The 21,036-nt window shown below is 60.5% G+C and overlaps 1 protein-coding gene across 1 annotated transcript in view; it reads right to left on the bottom strand.

Annotated features, from left to right (window-relative positions):
• Nucleotides 1–8,829: 8,829 nt before the first annotated feature.
• Nucleotides 8,830–21,036, bottom strand: part of ABCA7 (ATP binding cassette subfamily A member 7) — a 38,029-nt gene continuing 25,822 nt past the window's right edge. The window contains exons 33-49 of the mRNA XM_026655056.1: nucleotides 20,581–20,686; nucleotides 20,249–20,323; nucleotides 19,774–19,943; nucleotides 19,506–19,683; nucleotides 18,717–18,832; nucleotides 18,090–18,234; nucleotides 17,720–17,843; nucleotides 17,306–17,435; nucleotides 16,481–16,601; nucleotides 15,454–15,516; nucleotides 15,047–15,153; nucleotides 14,326–14,467; nucleotides 14,105–14,239; nucleotides 13,188–13,291; nucleotides 12,720–12,812; nucleotides 11,795–12,038; nucleotides 8,830–10,782 (exon numbers count right to left, since the gene is read on the bottom strand). Coding sequence (XP_026510841.1) covers nucleotides 10,639–10,782; nucleotides 11,795–12,038; nucleotides 12,720–12,812; nucleotides 13,188–13,291; nucleotides 14,105–14,239; nucleotides 14,326–14,467; nucleotides 15,047–15,153; nucleotides 15,454–15,516; nucleotides 16,481–16,601; nucleotides 17,306–17,435; nucleotides 17,720–17,843; nucleotides 18,090–18,234; nucleotides 18,717–18,832; nucleotides 19,506–19,683; nucleotides 19,774–19,943; nucleotides 20,249–20,323; nucleotides 20,581–20,686 — 2,197 coding nt within the window. The 3' untranslated portion in view covers nucleotides 8,830–10,638. The remainder of the gene's footprint in view (nucleotides 10,783–11,794; nucleotides 12,039–12,719; nucleotides 12,813–13,187; nucleotides 13,292–14,104; nucleotides 14,240–14,325; nucleotides 14,468–15,046; nucleotides 15,154–15,453; nucleotides 15,517–16,480; nucleotides 16,602–17,305; nucleotides 17,436–17,719; nucleotides 17,844–18,089; nucleotides 18,235–18,716; nucleotides 18,833–19,505; nucleotides 19,684–19,773; nucleotides 19,944–20,248; nucleotides 20,324–20,580; nucleotides 20,687–21,036) is intronic.

Raw genomic sequence — 21,036 nt, 5'->3', positions numbered from 1 at the left:
CTCTGCTTCACCGCAGCTGATTCTCACCGTGTCCTCATCCCACCTTGGTGCACTAAACAGTGGTTCTCAAGCCCTCTTTCTGGTCCTTTGACATACGTGACAAAGAACTCAGTGGCTCGGCACTGGCAACTGTGGAAAGGCGCCTTGCGACTACGGAGCCGTTCCGAGCTCCAGTGAGGGCCAGTTGGTTCTCTGCTGCAACTCAACATCCCACCTGGTCCTGACAGAGAGCTGTGCCCGAGATGCTGTCTGCAAGAAGTCTGGCCTTGCTGCTCCCTTCAGTCACAAGCCCCAGAAGAACCAACTGCCCTTGGTGAGGTGACCTGGGAATAACTTTCAAACCCTTCAGCAAAATAATGGTAACTTGTTTTAGCCCTTTCATAAATAACCACTACACGCTTTTGAAGCAATCTGTGCGATCTGGCTTGACGGGTTCACCCCACAGCACGCTCTTCTGGGCCTCATTCCCTCAAAGCAAAATCTAGCCGTCGAACTGAAGCAGGAGCCCAAATGCCATTGTTTCGAACCCCTTTGCGGGGCCGCGAGCAGGTTTCAGGGGGGCCGCCAATAGACCTGTTGGGGCCCAGGGCAGAAAGCCGAAGCCCCCCCACCTGGGGTGGAAACCTGAGGCTCCAAGTCCTGCCACCCGGGGCTGAAGCTTAAACTGAGCAACTTAGCTTCGCAGGGCCCCCTGTGACATGGGCGCCAGGCAGCTGCCCTGCTTGATACCCCCTAACGCTGGCCCTGGCTTTTATATGCAGAAAACAGTTGTTGTGGCACAGGTGGGCCGTGGAGTTTTAATAGCAATACGCCTTTTATTGAAGATACAACAATTAACACACACACACACACAATTTTATAGTTACCAGTCTAGAGTCCGGCTCAATCTACTGGCCAGCTTGGTTGATCACGGGTAGGGAGGACCCGGGTGCCATCAGTCATGACATGATGCTCCGGGGAAGTCTTGGCAGGACAAACCGAACGTTTCATGGCAAGGCCCCCTGTTTATATAGTGGTTTTTTTTATTGGGACCGATGAGTTTTGCACCGTTATGCTGCGATTAGTTGTTGTTTGACGAGTGCTTGTTTTTTTTTAAATTGTTTTTATTTGTTATTACAGCTACTTTGGTCCTAGTGATAGGCGCCTGTTTTATTTTTAGAGTTGTCAATTTGCCCTTTTCTGACATTTTAATAGGGGGCGTGTTGCAGCCTCCTGGAGCCCTCGTCTCTGTTTCTGTTTTTTTTCTTGTACATCTGGTTCAGCGATGGCTTTCACACTTATTTTTTTTCACGCACATTCCTTATTTACACACACAACAGGATTAATGTACACAGAACATTTTAAACAGGCCCATCAAGTTGCAGTGCACAAGAAAACCAGCATGGCATTCTTGGACTGATTTTAAAATGCTGAACCTACAACAAAGCAGGGACTGTAAAAACGTCTGTTACTACCTTGAAATCAGCCCGGACACAGATTCCGGCCGATGCATCTTTACCAAATGGCCCATTTAGGCCATTCCTTTTTGCTATTTAAAGAGGGTGGCTGGCAGGATATAATTAAATCATACACCAATACATTTAATACATGCTACGATATTATTTTTTTATTTCAAATGATACCAAATACCAACATAAAATTTTACGACTACAACACAAGCCCTGTGCGAGGACAGACGTCCCTGCCGGCAACTCCCTGTTGGCCTCAAGAGCCTACGCTGAGGACAACCTCCTGGGGCGTTCTGGGAGCGACAGCCATGTGACCCTACTGCAGAAGCGGGCTGCCATATTGAAAGCAAGGACGGGCTGAAGCCAAGGCGTGTGGCTGCACGTCGCCCTGCCCTGGGGCGTGGTAGGAGGCCCCCGCCAGAGCACTTTGTTGATCCAGGCTGTTTGTGTTGCTACTGGTGCCGTGGCCTTTGAGCTCCAGTCAAGCCTGGGGGTGCTCAGCTAAGGTGGAGCCCCGCAGAGGGTGGGCAGAGCAGCCCATGGAGGGCAGGAAGACAGCCCCGGTGAAGGTCTGTTCATCCAGGTGCCTGCAGACACGGGGATGCCACCCCCCAAAGCAGTGCTGGAGGCCTCAAAGGGAACGTGCCGGACGGCTGCCCCGTCACACGCTGCGCCAGGCCTTGACCATTAGCTGATGCACCCGGACGCCGCTCCAGCTCCCCCCACAAAAGCCAGATTGGTGTCCCTCACGCCCTGCCCCAAAGAGCCCCTCTGCACGCGAGCCCATCGGCCGGGTGGGAACGTGCCCCACAAAGTCACAAAGTCTATGGCCAACCTTTCCAAGGAGGCAGTGAGACCCTGCCCCGCCTGTCACCAATACAGACCAGGATCGGCCTGGCTGCTCCTGGATACCAAAGTCCTCTTAACTATTATATTGTCCAGAGGCGCAGAAGCCTATTGGCTGTATTGGGCCCCTCATCAAAGCAAATACCTCCTTGACCTTTGCAAAAACAATATCCTCACCCTTGCTGCGGCAGCTGGTTTGCTGCAGCCAGTGCTGATCCCAGCGAGTGGCATCTCCTGGTGTCCAGCGGTTCCCCCCCCATATGTGTTACCCACCTGCTGGCCATAGGCTCACACACAGCCTGCAAGCTCTCCAGGGAGGAGCACGGCTCCCTGCTGGCCATACGTCGAGCATAACGGGGCCATGGCCTCTAGAAACTACTGTAAATCCAATGCTAATAAATACCAATATGAGGCAGCTACGGGGGGGGGTGCTGCAGGTGAGGGACCATAAGAGGTCATCATTAGCATGGGGGCAGGGAGAATTGCGGAATAAGGGCTAGGGAGTGGGAGGTTTGGGGGTCATGGGGAAAGGGATGGAGGCTGTCCTGAGTGAGAGGCAGTGTGGTCTAGTGGTTAAAGCACTGGGTTGGGAGACTTGGGTTCTAGTCTTGAGTCTCCCACAGTTCTGCCTCTGGTAAGTCCCAGCCCCTCCCCCCCCCCGCTTGGTGCCTCAGTTTCCTCATCTGTAAAATGGGGATAATGTGACTGACCTCCCTAGCTCTTCACTAGACAGGCTGGTGTGCACCGTGCTGGGTGATTGGGTCGGCTAAGAGAATGGGCACCAGGTGCAGCCCAAGTGGCAATCCGGGAAAGGGCCCATGGTGCAGGGGGTGCTCAGTAGGGTGCAGGGATGCAGGGTGTGTTGGGGGAGGGGGTGACAGGCGGAGGAACGAGAACAGGGAGCCAGAAGTAGAAGCCTCGTGACTGAGTCATTCTAGTAAAACCCTTGGCGCTGGCCCATGTGAGCAATTCCACCTTAAGAGGTGCCCGCCTGGGCCCCGCCCCACCCCCTGCAGCAGGCAGCCTGGGCCAGGACTGGGACTGAAGCTGGTTCTTTGGTGGATGAGCTGGCTGGGTCCTCAGGCTCCCTTCATTGCTTGGTTACTCTCCGAGTCGGCACAGAGCAGGGGGCAGGCTGGGCTGGAACAATGGCTGGCATCCAGCCGCTGGGGCAGGAGGTTCACTGGTGACGCGGCCACGGGCGCTCCAGGGCACAGACCGATTCCGGGGGGCAGGTGGATGGATCTGCCCAGAGGAGAGGCACCAGGGCACGGCCCATGCTGGGAACCTCCGACCTGCCTCCATGAGCTGCCAGCCACGTCCTCCTCCTCCGGCAGCAGCTCTCTCCATCTTCCCCCCTTTGGCCTAAACCCCTTCCCCCTCTGTTTTAGTTCCCCCTCCACCAGTACCACCTCTGCCAAAGAAAGTCCTGCCTTCCTCCGGGGCAGGAGAACGAAGCCACACTACAAATGGGCTTGGGCCACCAGAAGAGGGGAAGAGCTCAGCAGAAGTTACCACCCATCATGTGGACGGACCTGGTGTTCCGCCTCCCCCCGTGCCAGCCGCCGCTGGAAGGTACGGCTCAGGTATAACCCCCATCCCTGGCAAGCCTGAATGATTCCAAAGGACCTTACAGGTAAACCGTGTGTGTGTGTGTATAGATATCGAAATGCAGCCTCCTCTGGGGTGGGACACTGTAGCTGTTTAACAGCTGCACAGCTATTGTATAGCACAGGGAAGCGAAGAAGAGTATTGCATCCACCTCGAAGCGTGGGGTTCGAGGGGGGAGGGGGGCTGGGCAGCTGCTGGAGGAGCCAGCCGAAGCCAGGCTCTGGCTCCCAGCTGGGTGTGATGTCAGGGCACAGACACAGCTGAGATTAACAGGGAGCAGGAAGCGCCTTCCCTGGGCCGTGGCACTCACACTTCTGAGAAGAGGGATTTAAAAATAACCCACCCAAATTGCTTCCTTCGAGGGGAGCTGGCACCAGGCATGGCGGAGAGCCTGGGTTCTGGGTAAAGATGGGCAATGTTCAGCGTTCCTCTTTCATTCCAGACCTCCCACTGGTGAAGGCAAGAGAAGCCTGGAGATCAGCTGGGCCCCCGGGGCAGGTGGCAGACTCCTCTGGTAGGGGGCACAGGACGGGCAGGCGGAAAGAGAGAAAGAAGCTAGCTCCTCGGGCCACGGCCCCCATCCTTGAACACAGGAGAGGAGGAACAGGTTCTTCTCCAACCAGCTGCAGCACTTCAAAGACTCCTGCAGAGGCCCTGTCTGCTCCACAGGTGCCCAGGGATGCAGCCAGCAGGGAGAAGCCCAAGCTCAGGAAGATCTTGGTCGACCTTCGCCCCATCCTGGAGAACGTTATGGAGCCCTGGGACTCTTGGGAGGGGCGTTCAGAGACGAGGAGTGTCCGTAGCGCTGGGAGCTCTCCCCGGGAGCGTGGACAGCCCAGCAGGGGAGGCCGCGACAGCAGAGGTGGAGCCAGCGCCGTAGAAGATCAGACTCACCGGGTCCCCTCTCTGCCTCCCATAGCAGCCCAGCCCAGAGACGGCGGCCAGGCTGCCGCAGCGCAGGAGCCACACCTTAGCCAGGCGCAGGCTCCGAGAGACGGCGCGCTCGCCCGCCGGGCTGCTCTGAGGCGGGAGCCCCCGGCTCCAGTGTCCTTCCCGAAGATCAGCCTCCAGCCAGAGCCAGCGGAGCAGCTGCCACCCCCCGAGCGGAGCAGCTCAGCAGAGACGGTGAGTGCCAGCGCCTCCTGCTCCCTCCGCTCTGCCCTGTGGCCACCAGCCCCAGAAGACCAGGCCCAGCCAAACAAAGCCCTGCAGCAATTTGTACCAAGCCCAGGCATGCGATTTTCCACAAGGAAGGGATGAACGAAGGGGCCTTAAAAGGAGCAGTGGGGGGTGCCCCCAACCTCCCCCCAACACAAACCCACTGGATCTGCTTAGGGATGTTGGAACGCGGCCACCATGGGGCCTCCGGTTGCAGTGAGTCCGTGCAGGGGTGAGGTGGGGGTGCACATCTTACAGGTCTCGCTTCTCCCTCTCTTTTTCTCACCCAGGCTGGAGCTGGCAGCCTCCTGAGGCCAGAGCGCTCCCCAGACATCCAGCTCCCCACTCGCCTGCTCCTGCAGCGACTCCAGGAGACCACGACCAGCCAGAACCACCAGTTGATCGCGCAGGCGCTGCAGTCTCTGCGCAAGGAGCTGCAGGGGGAAGCGCCTGCCTCGCCCAGCGAGTGAGTGAGCCCCACGGAGCCCACCCAGGCTGCTTGGAGACCCCCGTTGCAGCTTCACCCCCTAAAGAGCTTTAGCACAGACAAGCCAGGTCCCTCCCCAGGCCCCAGGGCACCTTCCGGGAGTAGCCCTGCACACGTAGCAGGGTGCTTGGGGGCACATCAGGTGATGCCTTTGGGGGAGGTGGGACACACAGAGCTAGAAGTGCCAGGAGGACTTTGGTGACATGCCGAGGTGACAGTCTTGCATTGTAAGGCCTCAGCCAAACCCCCGCAGAGTTCACAGAGCTCAGGCTGAGCTGCCCCTGCTGGGGTTGAACCTGACACCCCAGGGATCCTTGAGATGTCAAACCCAGCGCTGCCTGCTCTCGGCCAGCCCCCTGCAGCGCCCCAGATCCTGCATCTCGGCTGGGGCCAGGGGAGGTGGAACAGAAGGGGGACGAGAAACGGAGAGCACAGGGCTGGGGATCAGGGAAAACTCCAGCAGCCAGTGACAGTAACCCTCTGCCCATCTCTCCTACCTTCCACCCAGGGATCTCAGAGGGTTTTGCAGACACTCAGCTAAGCCTCACCCCGGGGGTAGCTAGCACCAGACCCAGTTTACTGAGCGGGACGGGACTTGCCCGAGCTCACTCAGCAAGTCCAGACCAGAAATAGAACCCAGGAGTCCTGGCTCCCACTCCCCTGCGCTAGTCACTAGACCCCACGCTGTGATTGCCCAGAGAACTGCATGCAAGCCCGAAGTGGGGGGTCTCCTGCCTGGGGACGTGGAGAGGGGCTCCCTTACCCTTAGCACCAAACTGCTCCCATGGGGAGACAATACACAGCGGGGGGGGGGGGGGGCTAGGCAAGGACCAGGCTTCCATCCCAGCAACAAGGGGCCGAGCCCAGCTAGCATGACCCCACTGTCTCCTTGCAGAGGGGAGAGGTGGCGTTTGCTCCGGGAGCCTGCGCTGACCAGGAAGGGTGGCAGGAACAGGAAGGCCGTGGGGCTGCATCCTGCGGCTGCAGAGAGGAGACTGGTGAAGCTCACCTGGAGGACAGGCAGGTGAGCCACTGGGACAGCCGCGGGGGGTGTCTTCCTTCTCAGCCATGCTGGCTCACGTGGGTCCTCCAAGCCACCCTCCTTCCAGCCCCATATCCCTCTGCAGGGATCCACAAGAGCTCCCCACCACCGTGTACCCCTCATCCTACCCCTGCAGACCATGGCATCCTGAGACTCAATCCTGTAACCGGGCCAGGGAGCTGGAGAAGGAACATAAGGGTAGGGAACCTGCCTTCAGCAGGTCCCAGAGTAAGGTGAGGCAGAGGGATACCACCCTGGCTGGCAGGTCAGGTGTGTGCCAGCAGGTCCCAACACACTCCAACTTTCCCAAATACAACAAGGGCACGATGCATCCAGAGCACAATGAACTCAGGCCTCTGACATGCCAGCCCAGGACAGCAGCTGTACTGCCACCCTGGCAGCGAGATCATTGTCCTTTTCAAGCCAACGTGACGGTGTCCTAGGAACCGGACAATCCAGCGCAGGCAGGTCTGTAGCCGCAGCGAGACAGGGAGGGGGCAGTGGGCTTTGGCAAAGGGCCCCTGCAGGAGAATGAGATGGGGCAGAGCCAGCAACCACAGGAGATTCCTGCCCGGACAGGATCTGCCCCCCCGCCAAGCCCAGTCCAGCCAGATAGGGCCAAAACAAGACCGATCACATTCCCCGAGCTAGGGGAGCAGTTCCTCGGTGCTGGCATGCCGCCGTCTGTACCACGCAGACACCCCGGCCCTTTTCTTAAGGATTGGCTCCAGTTGGGAATCGAGTGCTGGTGAAACCCACGGGGCCCCAAAACGCCTCTAGCCCCATCAGCATACACGATCCCCTGCGTCTGTGCTGGCATGAAGGCATCTCCCCTGGGGCTAAGGAGTGGGGTGCCATCCCGTGGCCCCAGACTGCCCCAGGGGATGGAGGTGTTTTGGGCCAGGGACACTTGCTCACAAGGACCTGGACTAAGGCCTCCAGCTCCGTTTCCTCGTTCCTGGCATCGCCTCCCCCCATTCTCTTCCATTGCCGGCAACACCAGGGAGGCAGCCTGCCCCCAAATCCACCGCTGACAGCCCCACGCCGAGAGCAGCTTCAGCCATGCAAACCTGCTCCATCCCACGTCAGAGCAGCACCGCCCTGCTGGAGGAGAACACAAAGAGCCTAGCGCAGTCAGGAGCAGAGCCAGAGAATATCTGGGGGAAGATCCAGGATTCAGCGGTTGCTGGATCGGTTGGCCCCAAGACAGACACTTCTCATCCAGCACAGGCCCCTCCGGGCCAGCTCCTGAGCCTCTGGCCACAGTGAAAGAGCCAGAGGCTCCTAGACCCACACGGCCAGGAAGACCCCAGCTCTACACCAAGGACTGGCCTTCCCCCACTGCTGCCTGGCCTGACAGCTGGATTTCTAACTCCGCCTGATTGGCCCTGGCCTTCTTACTCCACCCCGGCCACCTGTGGGATAGCTCAGCCGGGAGTTAACCCCCTGCTGGCCGGTGATCTGTAGCCGTTGGATGGTGGTCCGCTCCTGTGCACCCCCATCCCCCAATGAGGACCAAGCAGGATGTGTGCGTGACGGGGACCGAAATGCAAAGGCCACCTCTCTGAACCAGAGAAAAAGAAGTCTGTTGGTTCCGTGGGGTGTAATTAACCTGTGGAACTCGCTGCAGGTATAAAGAAGAGAATCCAGTGGTTAGAGGTGGGGGGGAGCAGTCAGGACTCCTGGGTTCTGTCCCAGCGACCACAGGCAAATCGCTTCTCCTTGGGCCACAATTTGCCCTTCTGCCCAATAAAGGATATTAAACACAGGGCCTGGGGGGTTTATTCTTTGCAGGGTAACAAAAACCTTCAGCTAGAAGATGTTAGCTTACATTAGGCCCCTATGCACTAGGGCAGCAGGTGGGTTAGGAACTCTTAGCGGGCGGCTAGCACCTGGGAGACTTGACTGCAAGTCCCAGCTTTCCCAGTGACCTTGGACAAGTGGCTGAGGGCCCGATTTGTAACCCTGGCCCTCAGTTCCCATCTGTGCTGTGGGATTTACAGCCCTGCCCGGCCTCGCAAGGGGGGTAGCGAGGATAAATCCACTCAAGATTGGCAGCTACTCAGAGACGGTGGAAACAGGGCTGGCTAAGGGCCCTAGATCACAGAACGGGGGAGGAAAGAGAGAGACGAAGGACTAGCTGGAGAACGCCCAGCTAGAATCATTCCATCCACAGGCTGGGGGTTATTGTGTGCGTATATTTAATTCGCTTAGTATTTCACGCGAATCTCCACAGACTCTGCTCTATAAATACCAGAAAACAGACCAGCTACGTGAGAGAGCCCAGCCCCAGTGCCCTCAGGAGTGCCCGGGCAGAGCAGACCAGGTGTGGGGGCAGGCGCACGCCTCTTTGGGGCCTGGGGCCAGCGTTGTGTGGAGAGGCGTCAGCTCAGGTGTCTGTAACAGTCGGCTGAGGCGCGGCGATGCCCCAGCCCGGCCTAACGCCCGGGGCACAAACGCCAGAGTACGTGGTCAGCGGCCACTGGCCGCTTCTTGGACCGTGGGGAGAAGAGGCCGGCCATTGCCACGGCAATATGGTCACGGGCCTGGGCCATTTTAAAAGGGGAGAATACAATACTCAGATGGTGGGTGGGGCTGGTGGTGAGAGTGGGCGGAGTCTGTGGTAGGGCAGCACCCAGGGCGAGGGGAGCATGCGACATCGTCCTTGGGGAGGGGAGGTCAGTGCGTCCTTAGTGATGGGAGGGATGGACAGAAAAGCAGGCCTTGGAGAGGAGGCGGGCATCAGCTGTTCTCTCCTCCAAAGGGGGAGGAGGCGAAGACTGGCCTAGCGAGGGCAGCTGCCTCTCCAGGGAAGGTGCCAGGAATCAGGGACCAACTCCCGATCATTGAGACCTTCACCACTGATGCCACCAGGAGCCAAGATCTGGCCCATGAACAGCCAGGAGGGGAGGTAGCTGGGGAGCCTCGAAGCTCGCAGACCTCCCCGCCTAGGGACAGCTCAGGCTCCAGGCAGGGGCATAGCATCTAGCAGCCTCATGCTGGGAGAGTGACTCGGTGGAGGAAGGATTAACGCAAGGGGATGTTCCCACGGGAGGCCCCCCGTGGATGCAGCATGCTAAGGGGCAGGGCAGAAAGGAGGGGCTCAGGGCCCAGGCAGATGAAGGAGTGTTACTGATGGGCTCCCAGCCAAGGCCCCGTGGGAGGAGGGATGGTAGCTGCAGCATGGGGAACGGAGGGAAAATGGAGCACCCTCCCCAGGAAGAGAGGGGATCCCTGAGATCACACTGCTGGCGAGGGCCTTGCAGTCACTGGGGGTGGGGGGCAGCCCTACGGCCTGTTCAAACAGCAGAATGTAGTGAAGGGCGGGGGGGATGACAAGGACCTCACAGGGTCCAGCCAAGCCCCCCCTTTGTGCGCCCGAGCGGCTGGGTTTAATGGGGGTAGGTCTCTGAGAAAGGCCCCTAGGCCCTACCCTGGGGGGGAAGTGCACAGAGCTGGGCAGGGCAAGGGGTGAAATCCCCCCCAGCCAACTCAGAACTGGGGCAGGGCCCAGTACAGATGCCAAGCGAGAGCTGCACGTGCAGCAAGGAGCCGGTCACAGGAGCCCGATGGGCCCAGCCTAGGATTCAAACTCCGGGCAGAGGTGGGCGTTGGAGCCCTGGGAGTGCGGGAGCCAGATCCCACCTCCTCCTTGCCACTTAAGGCATAACGAGGCCCAGCCCACCCCTTGCTCCCTGGGTGGGGGGGTGACTCACAGGAAAGCTCCCTGCACCCTAGGGTGGGGGCTTGGCAGGAGCTGCTCCCGGAGGGCACCATGGAGTCGGGCACTACCCCCTCTGCGCTGTTGATTCAGGTTTAAGGGGCTCTGCGGTGCTCCCCTGGGGGGACAGCCATGGACATGGGGCGAGGACCATCAGCTGGGGGCCTCTGCCCCCTACGAGCAATGGGTGTTTTATTGATTCAGGTTTAGGGGTAGGTGGGGCTTTCCCTCCACCCCTCCTTGCTCCAAGCAGGAGAAGCCCTGGTGCTATAAGGGAAGCCCCCCCGCCCCGGATTTTGGCTGCACTCCTGGGCAGGGGAGGGTCTCAGACGGCACTCTCCTGGTAGCTGTCGTCCTCCAGGAAGTGGGTGATCCTCTTCCAGGGGCCAGGGGGCTCGGGCTCAGAGGAGGGCGCCAAGTCTGGCAGGGGCTCGTCGTCGCTTTGGTCCTTGGCGAAGTGAACAAACACCTGGCGGGGAAGGGACGAAAGCAAGAGTCAGGCAGGGCGACAGGCAGGCTGGCCTAGTGGTCACAGCCTGGGACTCGTGAATGGAGTAGTGTCTGGTTCACCGTGGACCTCCACTCTCCAGGCTGAACCGAATGCTAATGAAAGACTGTGAGAATTCAGGGAGAGAAAAGTAACAGCAGGCCGGGTGGGGGGCGGGACTAGCTGGAGGGGCACATCGAAAGTTTGCTGTGGTGCATTTGGGGGACGAAGAGGACACCCTGGTATCCTTTCCCGAAGAGGTAAACGCACAGTGAATTTGCTACATGACAGAGGGGTCTCAAGCAGGCTCGGCTAAAAATGCTGGAGAGAAATTTGGTGAGACACTTCTTTAAATGGGAGGAGACCCAGCTAGTTAAGTGGAGGCTCTAGAAAGCAGGGTAGGATTTCGTGTTCTATGTAACCCTTCGTTTCCAATATTCTCACCCGCTGTCACTCGAATCTTTGCTCTTTGGTCATGCACTTAGCCTGGGTTTCACTGTAATGACATGGAGCATTTGCAGAGTTGCGTCCCATGCCATCGCTAGTGAGCTGGCGTGTGCCGGCTGTGGGAATGCCCAGAGGGTTCGGTGGACGAGGGGCTGGACTCAGCAGGGAATGCTCCGAGGGCTCGGCTGTGCCTATCGCTAAGCCGTACAGAGGGAGCGAGGCCGGTGGGAGCCTGGGAGGCAGGACTGGCGTTACCAGCGGTTGGTAGTTTCAGGGCACTGACCCACGGCAGGCACAGACAAGACGCCTCATGCTAAGGGCAGGTGGGGGTGAGGCGCCTCACAACACTGAGAACCCCTGGGGAACATCCCAGCTGTTGGGAAGACGCTCTCCCAGGTGGTGTCCCAGCTGGCACCTATGGGGTTAAGAGGACAGTCCCTTACACTCAAGGTATGGGAAACGTCCATTTATTTGATCCTGGTCCATAGGGGGGCGCTGCAATCCGCAAGGCTGGAGGAGAGGGGCAGAGATCGGGCCCTGGCCTCACCTGGTCCAGCGTGGTTTGGGACACGGAGTAGTCCTCAATGCAGTAGGTGCCCCTGTGAGCGGACAAGATGCTGAAGATCTTGGCCAGGGAGCAGCTCCGAGAGGGAAGCTGGTACTGCAGCATGCAGTGATGTGTCTCTTTGAGGACGATGCCGGGGAAGGAGTCCTGGATGAACGTCTCCACGGGCCGCAAGTCCGGGCTGGGGCCCGACACCCGCAGGGTGATCGTGTAGCCGTCGCCAAACCTACGGCAAACAGGCAGGCGGGTTTTCTCGCGGACACGCCGGGGACCGACGGCTCCGGAGAGCGGCTCCAGGGGTTAGCACGGCGGGAAGCTCTCCGAGCTCCAGCCACCCGGGAGAGTTACCCCAGCCAGGGAGGGGAGCAGGAGCTTTGGGAGAGGAGAGGCAGATGCACTGACCCCCTGCTGGAGTCCTCTGGTTCAGCCGCAGATCGGGAGCAGCAGGGAATTCCCCGCCCCACATGCGGGCCTCAACCCTGACCCATGGCCCATTTGTTCCCTGGACACCGGGCTGGGGGCAATCAGTGCTAATAGCGATGGTGGTGTCTTGCAATCAGGACCACTAGGGGACTGGACCGAGACCACCAGACTCATTTCAGGGACTGCCAGATGGCGGTAACTGGCGCACGCTAACGCCCTGGGCTGGATTCGAACCGGGGTCCTAGAGGTGAGCCCCCCCCAGCCAATGCCCAAGGTACTGGGACTGCCAGCTCCCTGAGGAGGATTCATTAGGGGAAGCGGGGGGTGGATTCAGCTCCTTCCTTCCCTGCCTCAGGAAAGCGACACCGGCATGAACATTCCCTCTCCACCACGCCAAGGTCTCTGCAACGTTCCCAGCACAGCTCGGTCCCTAGCCGGCCATCCGCTCCGCGCCGGCTTTCCCGGAGAGATGCCGCCGAGTTACCTGTTCTTCAGGTGCTGCACGCTGCCCAGGCAGCGGAACCGGCCGTTCACCATGATGGCCATGCGGGTGCACAGGGCTTCGCACTCCTCCATGCTGCCCGGAGGGAAGAGGTGATGGCGTGAGCGCCCCCGACTCAGCACCCCCACACTTCTCTCCTGCCCAACAGCCCCCCCATGTTTGCTTCCACTGGGCCCTTCCCTGGCGGGGGGGGGGGGTGTCAGTTTATCCCTGCCAGGGAGTGGGAGAGCAGCAGCGCCCCCTGCTGCAAACCTCTGGCTCAGTCACAGATCAGGGGCAGCAGCGCTAGCTTCCCTGCCCCTCCCCCATGCCTCAGCCCTGCCCCCCACCCTGCGCATGGCACAAGGGGAATCACTGCCAAAGGGCGGATTGACGGCTACTCGCCTGCGTGGGGGTGGGGTGGGCTAGTTACTGATCCCCAGGGACGAGCAGCTCAGCCCTTTCCCTTACCTGTGGGAGGTGAGCACCACGGACCTGCCCTCTTTGATCACGCTGAGGATACAGTTCCACAGGAACCGCCTGGCTCGCGGGTCCATCCCCGTGGTCGGCTCGTCCTGCAACGAGCCCCGAAAGCAGCTTTGGGTCAGGCCTGGCCCTGTCCGGACCCAGGGTGCGTCGGGGTGGGAAGCATGGCGGGCTTGGCACCGAGGCCCCTGGGCACCGCTGCACAAAGGGGCAGGTGTAAATGCCCGGTGCGCCCAGGTCCGGAGCGGTGTGAACGAGGACTGGAGCCAGGGGCTGGAGGGCAGCAAGGCCCCCAAGCGATAGCCCGGAGGGCTCTACTGCTCCATCCACAGCCTGGGCCCAGGAACAGAGCCCGACCGGGGAGGTTTAAAACAAATAAAAGGAAGTTGTTCTTCACACAGCGCACAGTCAACTTGTGGAACTCCTTGCCTGAGGAGGTTGTGAAGGCTAGGACTATAACAGGGTTTAGAAGAGAACTGGATAAATTCATGGAGGTTAAGTCCATTAATGGCTATTAGCCAGGATGGGTAAGGAATGGTGTCCCTAGACTGTTTGTCAGAGGGTGGTGATGGACGGCAGGAGAGAGATCACTTGATCATTACCTGTTCTGTTCATTCTCTCTGGGGCACCTGGCATTGGCCACTGTCGGTAGACAGGATACTGGGCTGGATGGACCTTTGGTCTGACCCAGTCTGGCCGTTCTTATGTCAGTTACATCAAGGCTGCATCCCCATGTTCTTATGTTAAATAACCATGCAAATCAACAGGGCTGGGGTTTGCACAATGCAGACAACCATGCAAATGAGCTGCCTTCCCCCCCTCATCCGACGGCGGCTGGAGGGGGCTGACCCAGAGCGCAGGGGGTACCGTCCAGGCGCCCATTGCTGCCCGGCAGCACTGACCAGGAAGACGACCGGCGGGGCACCGAGGAGGGCGATGGCCGTGGAGAGCTTGCGTTTGTTTCCCCCGCTGTATCCCCCGGCGGGTCTGTCAGTGTACTGCGCCAGGCCCAGCGTGGACACCCCCCACTGAGCCACCTGCAGGGAGAGAAGCACAGAGGTTGAGGAGCCAGGAGGCGTCTCTCCTGCTTTGGGGGGGCGGGAAGGGGAAGGGGAGCTTTTACCCTGGGCGTCTCCTCCTCGGGGACACCGCGCAGGCGGCAGTAGAACTCCAGGTGCTCCCGTCCCGTCAGCAGGTCGTTGATGGCGTCGAACTGGGGGCAGTAGCCCATGTTCTGATGGACCGACTGCAAGTCGCTGAGCACGCTGCGAGGGCGGAGAAACCGAGCTGCTGGAGGGGGCGTCCCGCAGCGGTCCCCAGGGGAAACCGATCCGCGGGGACGGGAGGGGACGTCCCGCAGCGGAGCCCAGGGGAAACCGATCTGCAGGGAGGGGAGGGGTGTCCCACAACGGAGCCCACAGTGCTCTGGAGAGGGGTTGGGAGAATGGGGCGTCCCCAGGGCTGCCAGAGCCCAGCGGAGCAGCCTGAGGGCAGGAGGAAGGGGCGTGTGTGTCGGTGACTCGGTTCTCGTGCTAGTGCAACACGCGCCCACCCCGTAGCTCCACCACACACACACACACACACAGACCCCCTCTCCCATCTGCACAGCCCTGACCCCACCCAGTTCCCCACAGAGCTCCCCTCTGTACCGTTTCCCACCCATCCCCCAGCCAGGTGGTCCCCTGTCCTTCCCCCCCATTTTGTCCTGTAACACTCACCTGTCCCGTTCACTGGGGCCCGCACCTGCCCCCCCATGAACTCGTCTGCACTTACCTGTCATCCCCGCCTTCACCCCCCCCAGCAGTGCTCGCCGGCCCCCTCCTCGCCGGCCCCTCCCCACTCACCTATGCCCTTTCAGACAGGCATCTCCTAGGGTCACCTCGGTGTCCCCCGTCAGCATTTTGAAGGTGGACGTCTTCCCAGCGCCGTTCACCCCCAGGAGACCGAAACACTGCGCCGGGATCGAACACAGGGTTAAAGGCAAACTGTCCCCTAAGCCGCCCACCCTGCCTGGCTCCCCCCTTCCAAGAGGCACGGAAGGGAGAACAGCACTTGGACTGGGGCTCAGGGCCAGGATTTGGGGGGGCCTGTCACCTCTTGCTCCCTAGGACACACTCACTGGACTGTCTGTTCCATCCCCGGTGTGACATGGGCCTGAGCCAGCTGCTTCCCCCCACCGACCTGCTTCTGAACCTCTCGCTCCACCGATCAGGGCTGCCTGCCCTTTGAATCCCAACCACAGCTGCCTTACCTCCCCCGGGGGGATTCCCACACACAGGCGGTCCACAGCCGGCTTCTTCCTCGCCCGGTACACCTGAGAGAGAGAGCAGAGAAAGAGCCTGAGAGCCGCATCCCAGGCCTGAGGCCTGGAGCACATGGGGAGAGGGCAGAGTCACGTGCTTGTGCGGGAGCTTCCCCTCCCGTGCGAATGCAGGCCAAGCATCTGCCACAGCGAGCGGGCGGACCCCCGGTGAACATCGCATGAAACCCCACCGCCTCCTGGTGCTCTGAATCGTTAGCTGCAGGGCTGCCGGGCTGGTGGCAAGGGGAAGAGTTCTAATTCCTGGCAGGAAGGGGTCATCGCCCTTGGAAAGACCCAGCGAGCGCCGGGGGGATCGCGGGCGAGGGTGAATTGAAAATTTGTCACCAAAACTTTTTTTACAGGACACTGGGTGTGTGATGAACCGAACGTATTCGCAGGAAGGGTCTGCGTTCACGGGGAAACTCAGATGATTGTCAGAGAAAACGAACGGCCCCAAACCGAAATATTCCCATTTGGCTATCGCCGCCGCAGAGCCTCATGGGACGTGTAGTTCGATTGCCTCATCTTTCCGCTCTCCTCTATGGGTTGGGGGCCCCTGCTTGACTGCAACTCCCATGATGCACCATGGCCAGGGACTCCCCAGGTGCACTGCCTGCCCTTTCCAATGGGGGGGGGGGGGATTGTGCTGGTTCATGGGAGATGTAGTCCAATCAGGGGGGCCTGGCCCATAGCAGAGAATGGGGCCCTGTGGCAGCATTTCCAACCTGAGATTTGTTGATATTTGAACAGCTGCCAAAAAATAATAAAAAATAATAAATTTTCCACAGAATTTTTTTTCATTTTCATTAAATTTTCCCATAAAACAGAAAAAAAGTGGCACAAGGAAGAGCCACATCCTCCTCTGGGGGTGACAGTGGGAGGTGGATGATGATGCCCCCTCCGCCCCCACCCCCAGTTGAGGAACAGGCTGCCCCGGGAGAGGAGTCACTGCCCAGTTCCCCCACCCCCTCCTCACCTTGGTCAGGTCATGCAGCACCAGGATGTCTCCCTGCCGTGCTCCGCTTGTGATCTTCTCCCGCTCCCTGGCCACGTCCTCGTCCTCCCTGCCCAGAGGGGGAAGTTTAACGGCAAAGGGCCTGAAGGGAAGGAGGGGGAACGGTTCAAACCAGGATGCGAACGGAGGGTGACGTCCCACTAGGGCGAGCGGTGTGGAACAGCACGTTGGGCCGCACGGTTGCCATGACACCCAGACCTAGCACGGGCTCTAGGGAACTTGGAGATCCCATGAACGGTGCTGGAATCCCAAGGGGTTCTTGACCTGGGGGCTGCAATCAGGTGTCGGGGGTTCCAGATTGCCAAATGGGAGGGGTCCCAGCTAGACCCCAGCAGGATGAGACAGGGTCTTTTGATGGTAAGAGTTGAGAACTGCTGGTCTAGTCTGGTCCCAGCTGTGGAGACAGGCCCGTGTGAGCGGGGTCAGATATTACAGTAACCACGTAAGCACATGGGTGAGAGTCAAGCAGACCTAGGCTCCTAAATCACTTAGGGTACATCCACACAGCAGCCGTGGCGGGGGGGGAGAGGGTAAAATCATGCAGGTTTGGCTCAGAGGCCTGGATGGACAGACGGATGCAGCAAGCAGAGGTGGCATCTCAGCTTTCCCCTGGTCATGCCACTGAGATGTTAACTCTGCCAGCCCAGCCCCCCGCCCCAATGACTGGTGGGGAGCTGGGCGAAGGGATAGATAAACAACGGGCTTTTTCCACCCTGTTATGGCAGGGATGCGGAGAGCAACTTGGGGAGGCTGCATGCCCACCTGCCGCTCCCGCCGCCCCCTCACCGTAGCTTGACGAAGAACCTGTACTGCAGCAGGATGGTGAAGAGGAAGAAGACGACACCCTGGAGAGCCATGGCGAACATGTTCTTCCCGACCAGGTCCCAGCACAGCGGAGACACGAAACGCTTTTCTCCTGGGGAGGGGGGGAGAAATAGGGCTTTAAAAGAAGAAAGGGGTGGCGCGCAGGAGGCATGGGACAGGACAGAGTCAATGCCCAGCAGAGGGTCAGATACCATGGTGATGGCCGTGGCCTAAGAACCTAGGCAGAGACAGACAGATGCTCCTGAGGAGAGCAGCGCAGGGATCACAGGTGTTACCCATTCACGCTGAGTCCAGCCCTTCCAAGCGGGGCGGGGGTGGGAGTGGGGTGGGGTGGGGGAATGTGTAGCCCCAACGCTGTGGGCTCAGGCGACTCACCGAACCGCTCGAAAGCGTCGGCCATGGCCTGGTTCTTCACCATGTCGATGAGGCCCCGGCCCAGGCAGAAGTGCGGGAAGATGAGGAAAACCTTCTTCAGGATGCGGTTGACGTGGTTCAGCTTCTGCCCGGGGGGGGGGAAGCAAAAGGCTCCGGCTCAGGGGACGGCCCCAGCTCTGCGACACCAGCATGGGGGGCTCCCACCATCGCCCTGGGGGTCCCCTTCCCCTGGGAGCTGAACTCACCTCATCGCAGACACCGGGCTGAGGTTGGGGGTCTGGGCGGTTGCTAGTTAATCTTGGGTTGGAAAACCCCCGCCGCGCAGCCTGTCCCGAGGGGGCCAGGGAAGCCCCCAGGATGCAGGACTCACCTGGTCGGTGAAGAGCTCCAGCACGAAGGTGGCCACGCTGCCGTTGATGCCGATGAAGAGGTTGACGCAGGTCAGCACCACATAGGCCGTGCTGGGGATGCTGAAGAAGAAGGAGGCCGGGTACATCAGCGGCGTGATGGACCAGCTGGGGTGGAAGAGTAACAGAGCTGAAACAAACCCGAAAGACACCCAGCCCGGCCCCAGGGACCCAAGCTCATGCCGCAAACCAGGGCTGGGAGACAAGGGGCCAATGTCCCACAAAACCCCACCACCTCCCCGCTTGGTCCTGCAGGGCAGGGCTGCCAGCTGTAATCCACCCCCGAGAGAGACCTACCAGGCAAACGCCCTGAGGTCCAGTGTAGGGAGTGGGTATTTCAGCCTCGCTCAGATGGCTGGTCCCGGGAATGGCCCAGGCTGCAGGCCCCTGAGGCCTGGACTGCACCTCCGGGGTCAGGCCAGCTAGCTCCCTTCCCCTTCTGGGCTAGCCTTTGGTCCCTCTCCCCAGGATATGACAGAATCCCCCTTGCCCCCAACAGACAAAGCGAGCTCCCGACTGTGCAGGGAATTTGCTCCCCGTGTCGTCAGGGCCAGACGGGGGCCGCGCCCGCCCTGGCTCAGGGCCCTCACCCATAGAGGAACAGCAGCAGCACCAGGGAGGGCAGGTTGGCCGAGGACACGTAGGACTTCTGCTGGAAGCAGAGGAAGATGAGGACGACCAGCCCTGCTGGGACCAGGTAGTTACACTGTGGGGAGAAGCAGAGGAGGCAGCGGGTGTGACCCAGTCAACCCTGGAGAGGCTGGTTGGGTGGGGGGGTTCTAATGGGGACAGGCCTGAAGCCCCCCCCCCCCCCAACTCCCTCCCCTCCAGACAGGGAGTGAGCCCCCCCCCACGCAGTGGCCATTGGTGTTGAGCTTGTCACTGTACCCCACACCCAGCGTCCCCACCCTGTCCTGGCTCAGGGCCTCTCATCGGCCCAGCGGTGAGCCCCACTCATGGGCACAGGCTTTCCTGAGCAGCCCGCACCCACTCTGTGCGGTGCGCTGTCCTTGGCTGGTGGAGACTGGGCCACCCCTGGAGGTTGATGAGCCTGCTACGGCCTCAGCAAACAGAACCCTCCCTTTTAGCTCAGGCAGCAGGGGCTCAGGCGTTTCAATCCAGAGGGCCCAGGTTCAATCCCCGCCGCTGACAACCTACCCAGGCGTGCAGCCGTGTTGGGGCGGATGCCTCCCTCCATGAGGGTCCTGCCCGCAGGCGAGAACCCGCCTGTGAGCCCCACCAGGTGCCAGCCTGACCCTGTGCTGGAGAGCTATATCCCCCACTCCCCCCACCCCTCTGTCCCCAGAGCCATGGGATCCCTCCTCTCCTGTGTAAACCTGCCACTCCCCAGAGCTCCGGCCCCCCGGCCCGCCCCGCACCATGTCCCAGGCGAAGTTGCCCAGCCAGTAGACGCCGGGCTTCATGCCGCTGACGAACTGCAGGTGTTTGGCCTTGCTGACCCGCTCCTCGATGAGGAAGAGGACGAAGCTGGCGGGGACGAAGGACATGGCGAACATCACGCAGATGGAGACCAGCACGTCCACCGAGGTGGCCATCCTGCCACGGGGAGGGGAGAGGGAGATGAGCCAGCCACCCAGCGAGAGCCCCACCCAATCCCCACCCACCCCGAGGCTCCCCTGTACTCACAGCGCGGCCTCCGAGAGCTGCTCCTTGGTGAGATTCAGGGGGTGGTTGATGGCCGTGATGCCGTAGCGCCAGGGCTCCGCGCCCGGGGGCAGGCTGGCCCGCAGCAGCCCGTTGTTCACCACGTTGACGAAGGACACCATGGCATGCCAGCCCTTGTTGTTGAACCAGACCTGTGGCCGCACGGCAGCGCAGGCAACACTCAGCGCCGAGCTCGCCCCCCACTAGCCCCCTGTGACTCGCCCGCTGCCACCGCGACACAGCTGGGAATAGAACCCAGGAGTCCTGAGGCCCAGTGCCTCTGACCGCCAGACCACATTCCCTCCCAGGGCCAGGAATTGAACCCAGGAGTCCTGACACCCAGTTCCCATCCCTGCTCTCTGGGCCTTCTCAGACTGGCATCTGGGGACTGGAATATGCTGCCCATGAGGGTGATGGGCCCCTGAGCCTCCCCCCGGGGTTCCCTCCCCAAACTGACCTTGATGTTATTGCGGGTGTCCAGGCCTTCGATGAAGTTGCTCAGGTTTCCCAGCAGCCTGTCTATGGGACTCCCCTGGGGGCCGGAAAGGGAGATCAGGACTGGATGCAGATCGATGAGCCGTTCACATGTGCCTCCCTGCCCCATGCCACCCCCACCCTGTCCCACCCCATGCCACCCATCCCCAGCCCTGCCCCATACCTACCACCCCTGCCAAGAGTCCCGTGTGGCGGATGCCACCCTCTCAGACTCATTGCAAAGCCCCGGGGCAGGAAAGAAACTGACTCTTCCCCCCTCCCCTGCCCTACCCCACCCCACCCATCGGGCTGTACCTTGGTGATGTTCAGCATGGCCCGGATCTCCCGCACAGCACCATCCACCTCCTCTGCTGAGGGCAGGGCCTGAGAGCTATGGGCGCCCAGCGAGATGCCACCGTACCTGGGAGGGTGGGCGCAGGGAGGATCAGGGACCCAGGCGTGCCCCTCCCCGCCCCGGGAGATTCGGGGCAGCACCTTGGGACCAGGGCAGGGAGACAGCCCCAGGCTGTGATGGTGGGAGATCAAGTGCATTGGCACATGACAGGGAGACCATGTGGTGCCCAGATACTGCGGTGATGGGCATGCTACATGCATGGGCATATAGACAGAGATGCTGGGGAGCTGGGAGTGCCATCACCCTTCCACAGCAGTAGATCTCCGAGCTTCAATCAGAGCCACTAAACCACAGCCCCCTCCTGACTCCTGTCCCCACCCCCGTCCTGCTCTAACCACTCATCCACAGCCCCCAGC

This window comes from Terrapene carolina, unplaced genomic scaffold (genome assembly GCF_002925995.2).
Source record: "Terrapene carolina triunguis isolate 2854851 unplaced genomic scaffold, T_m_triunguis-2.0 Scaffold194, whole genome shotgun sequence".
Classification (NCBI taxonomy): Eukaryota; Metazoa; Chordata; order Testudines; family Emydidae; genus Terrapene; species Terrapene triunguis.
Note: the sequence above shows the minus strand (reverse complement) of the source record. Positions and strands in the feature narration are given on the sequence as shown.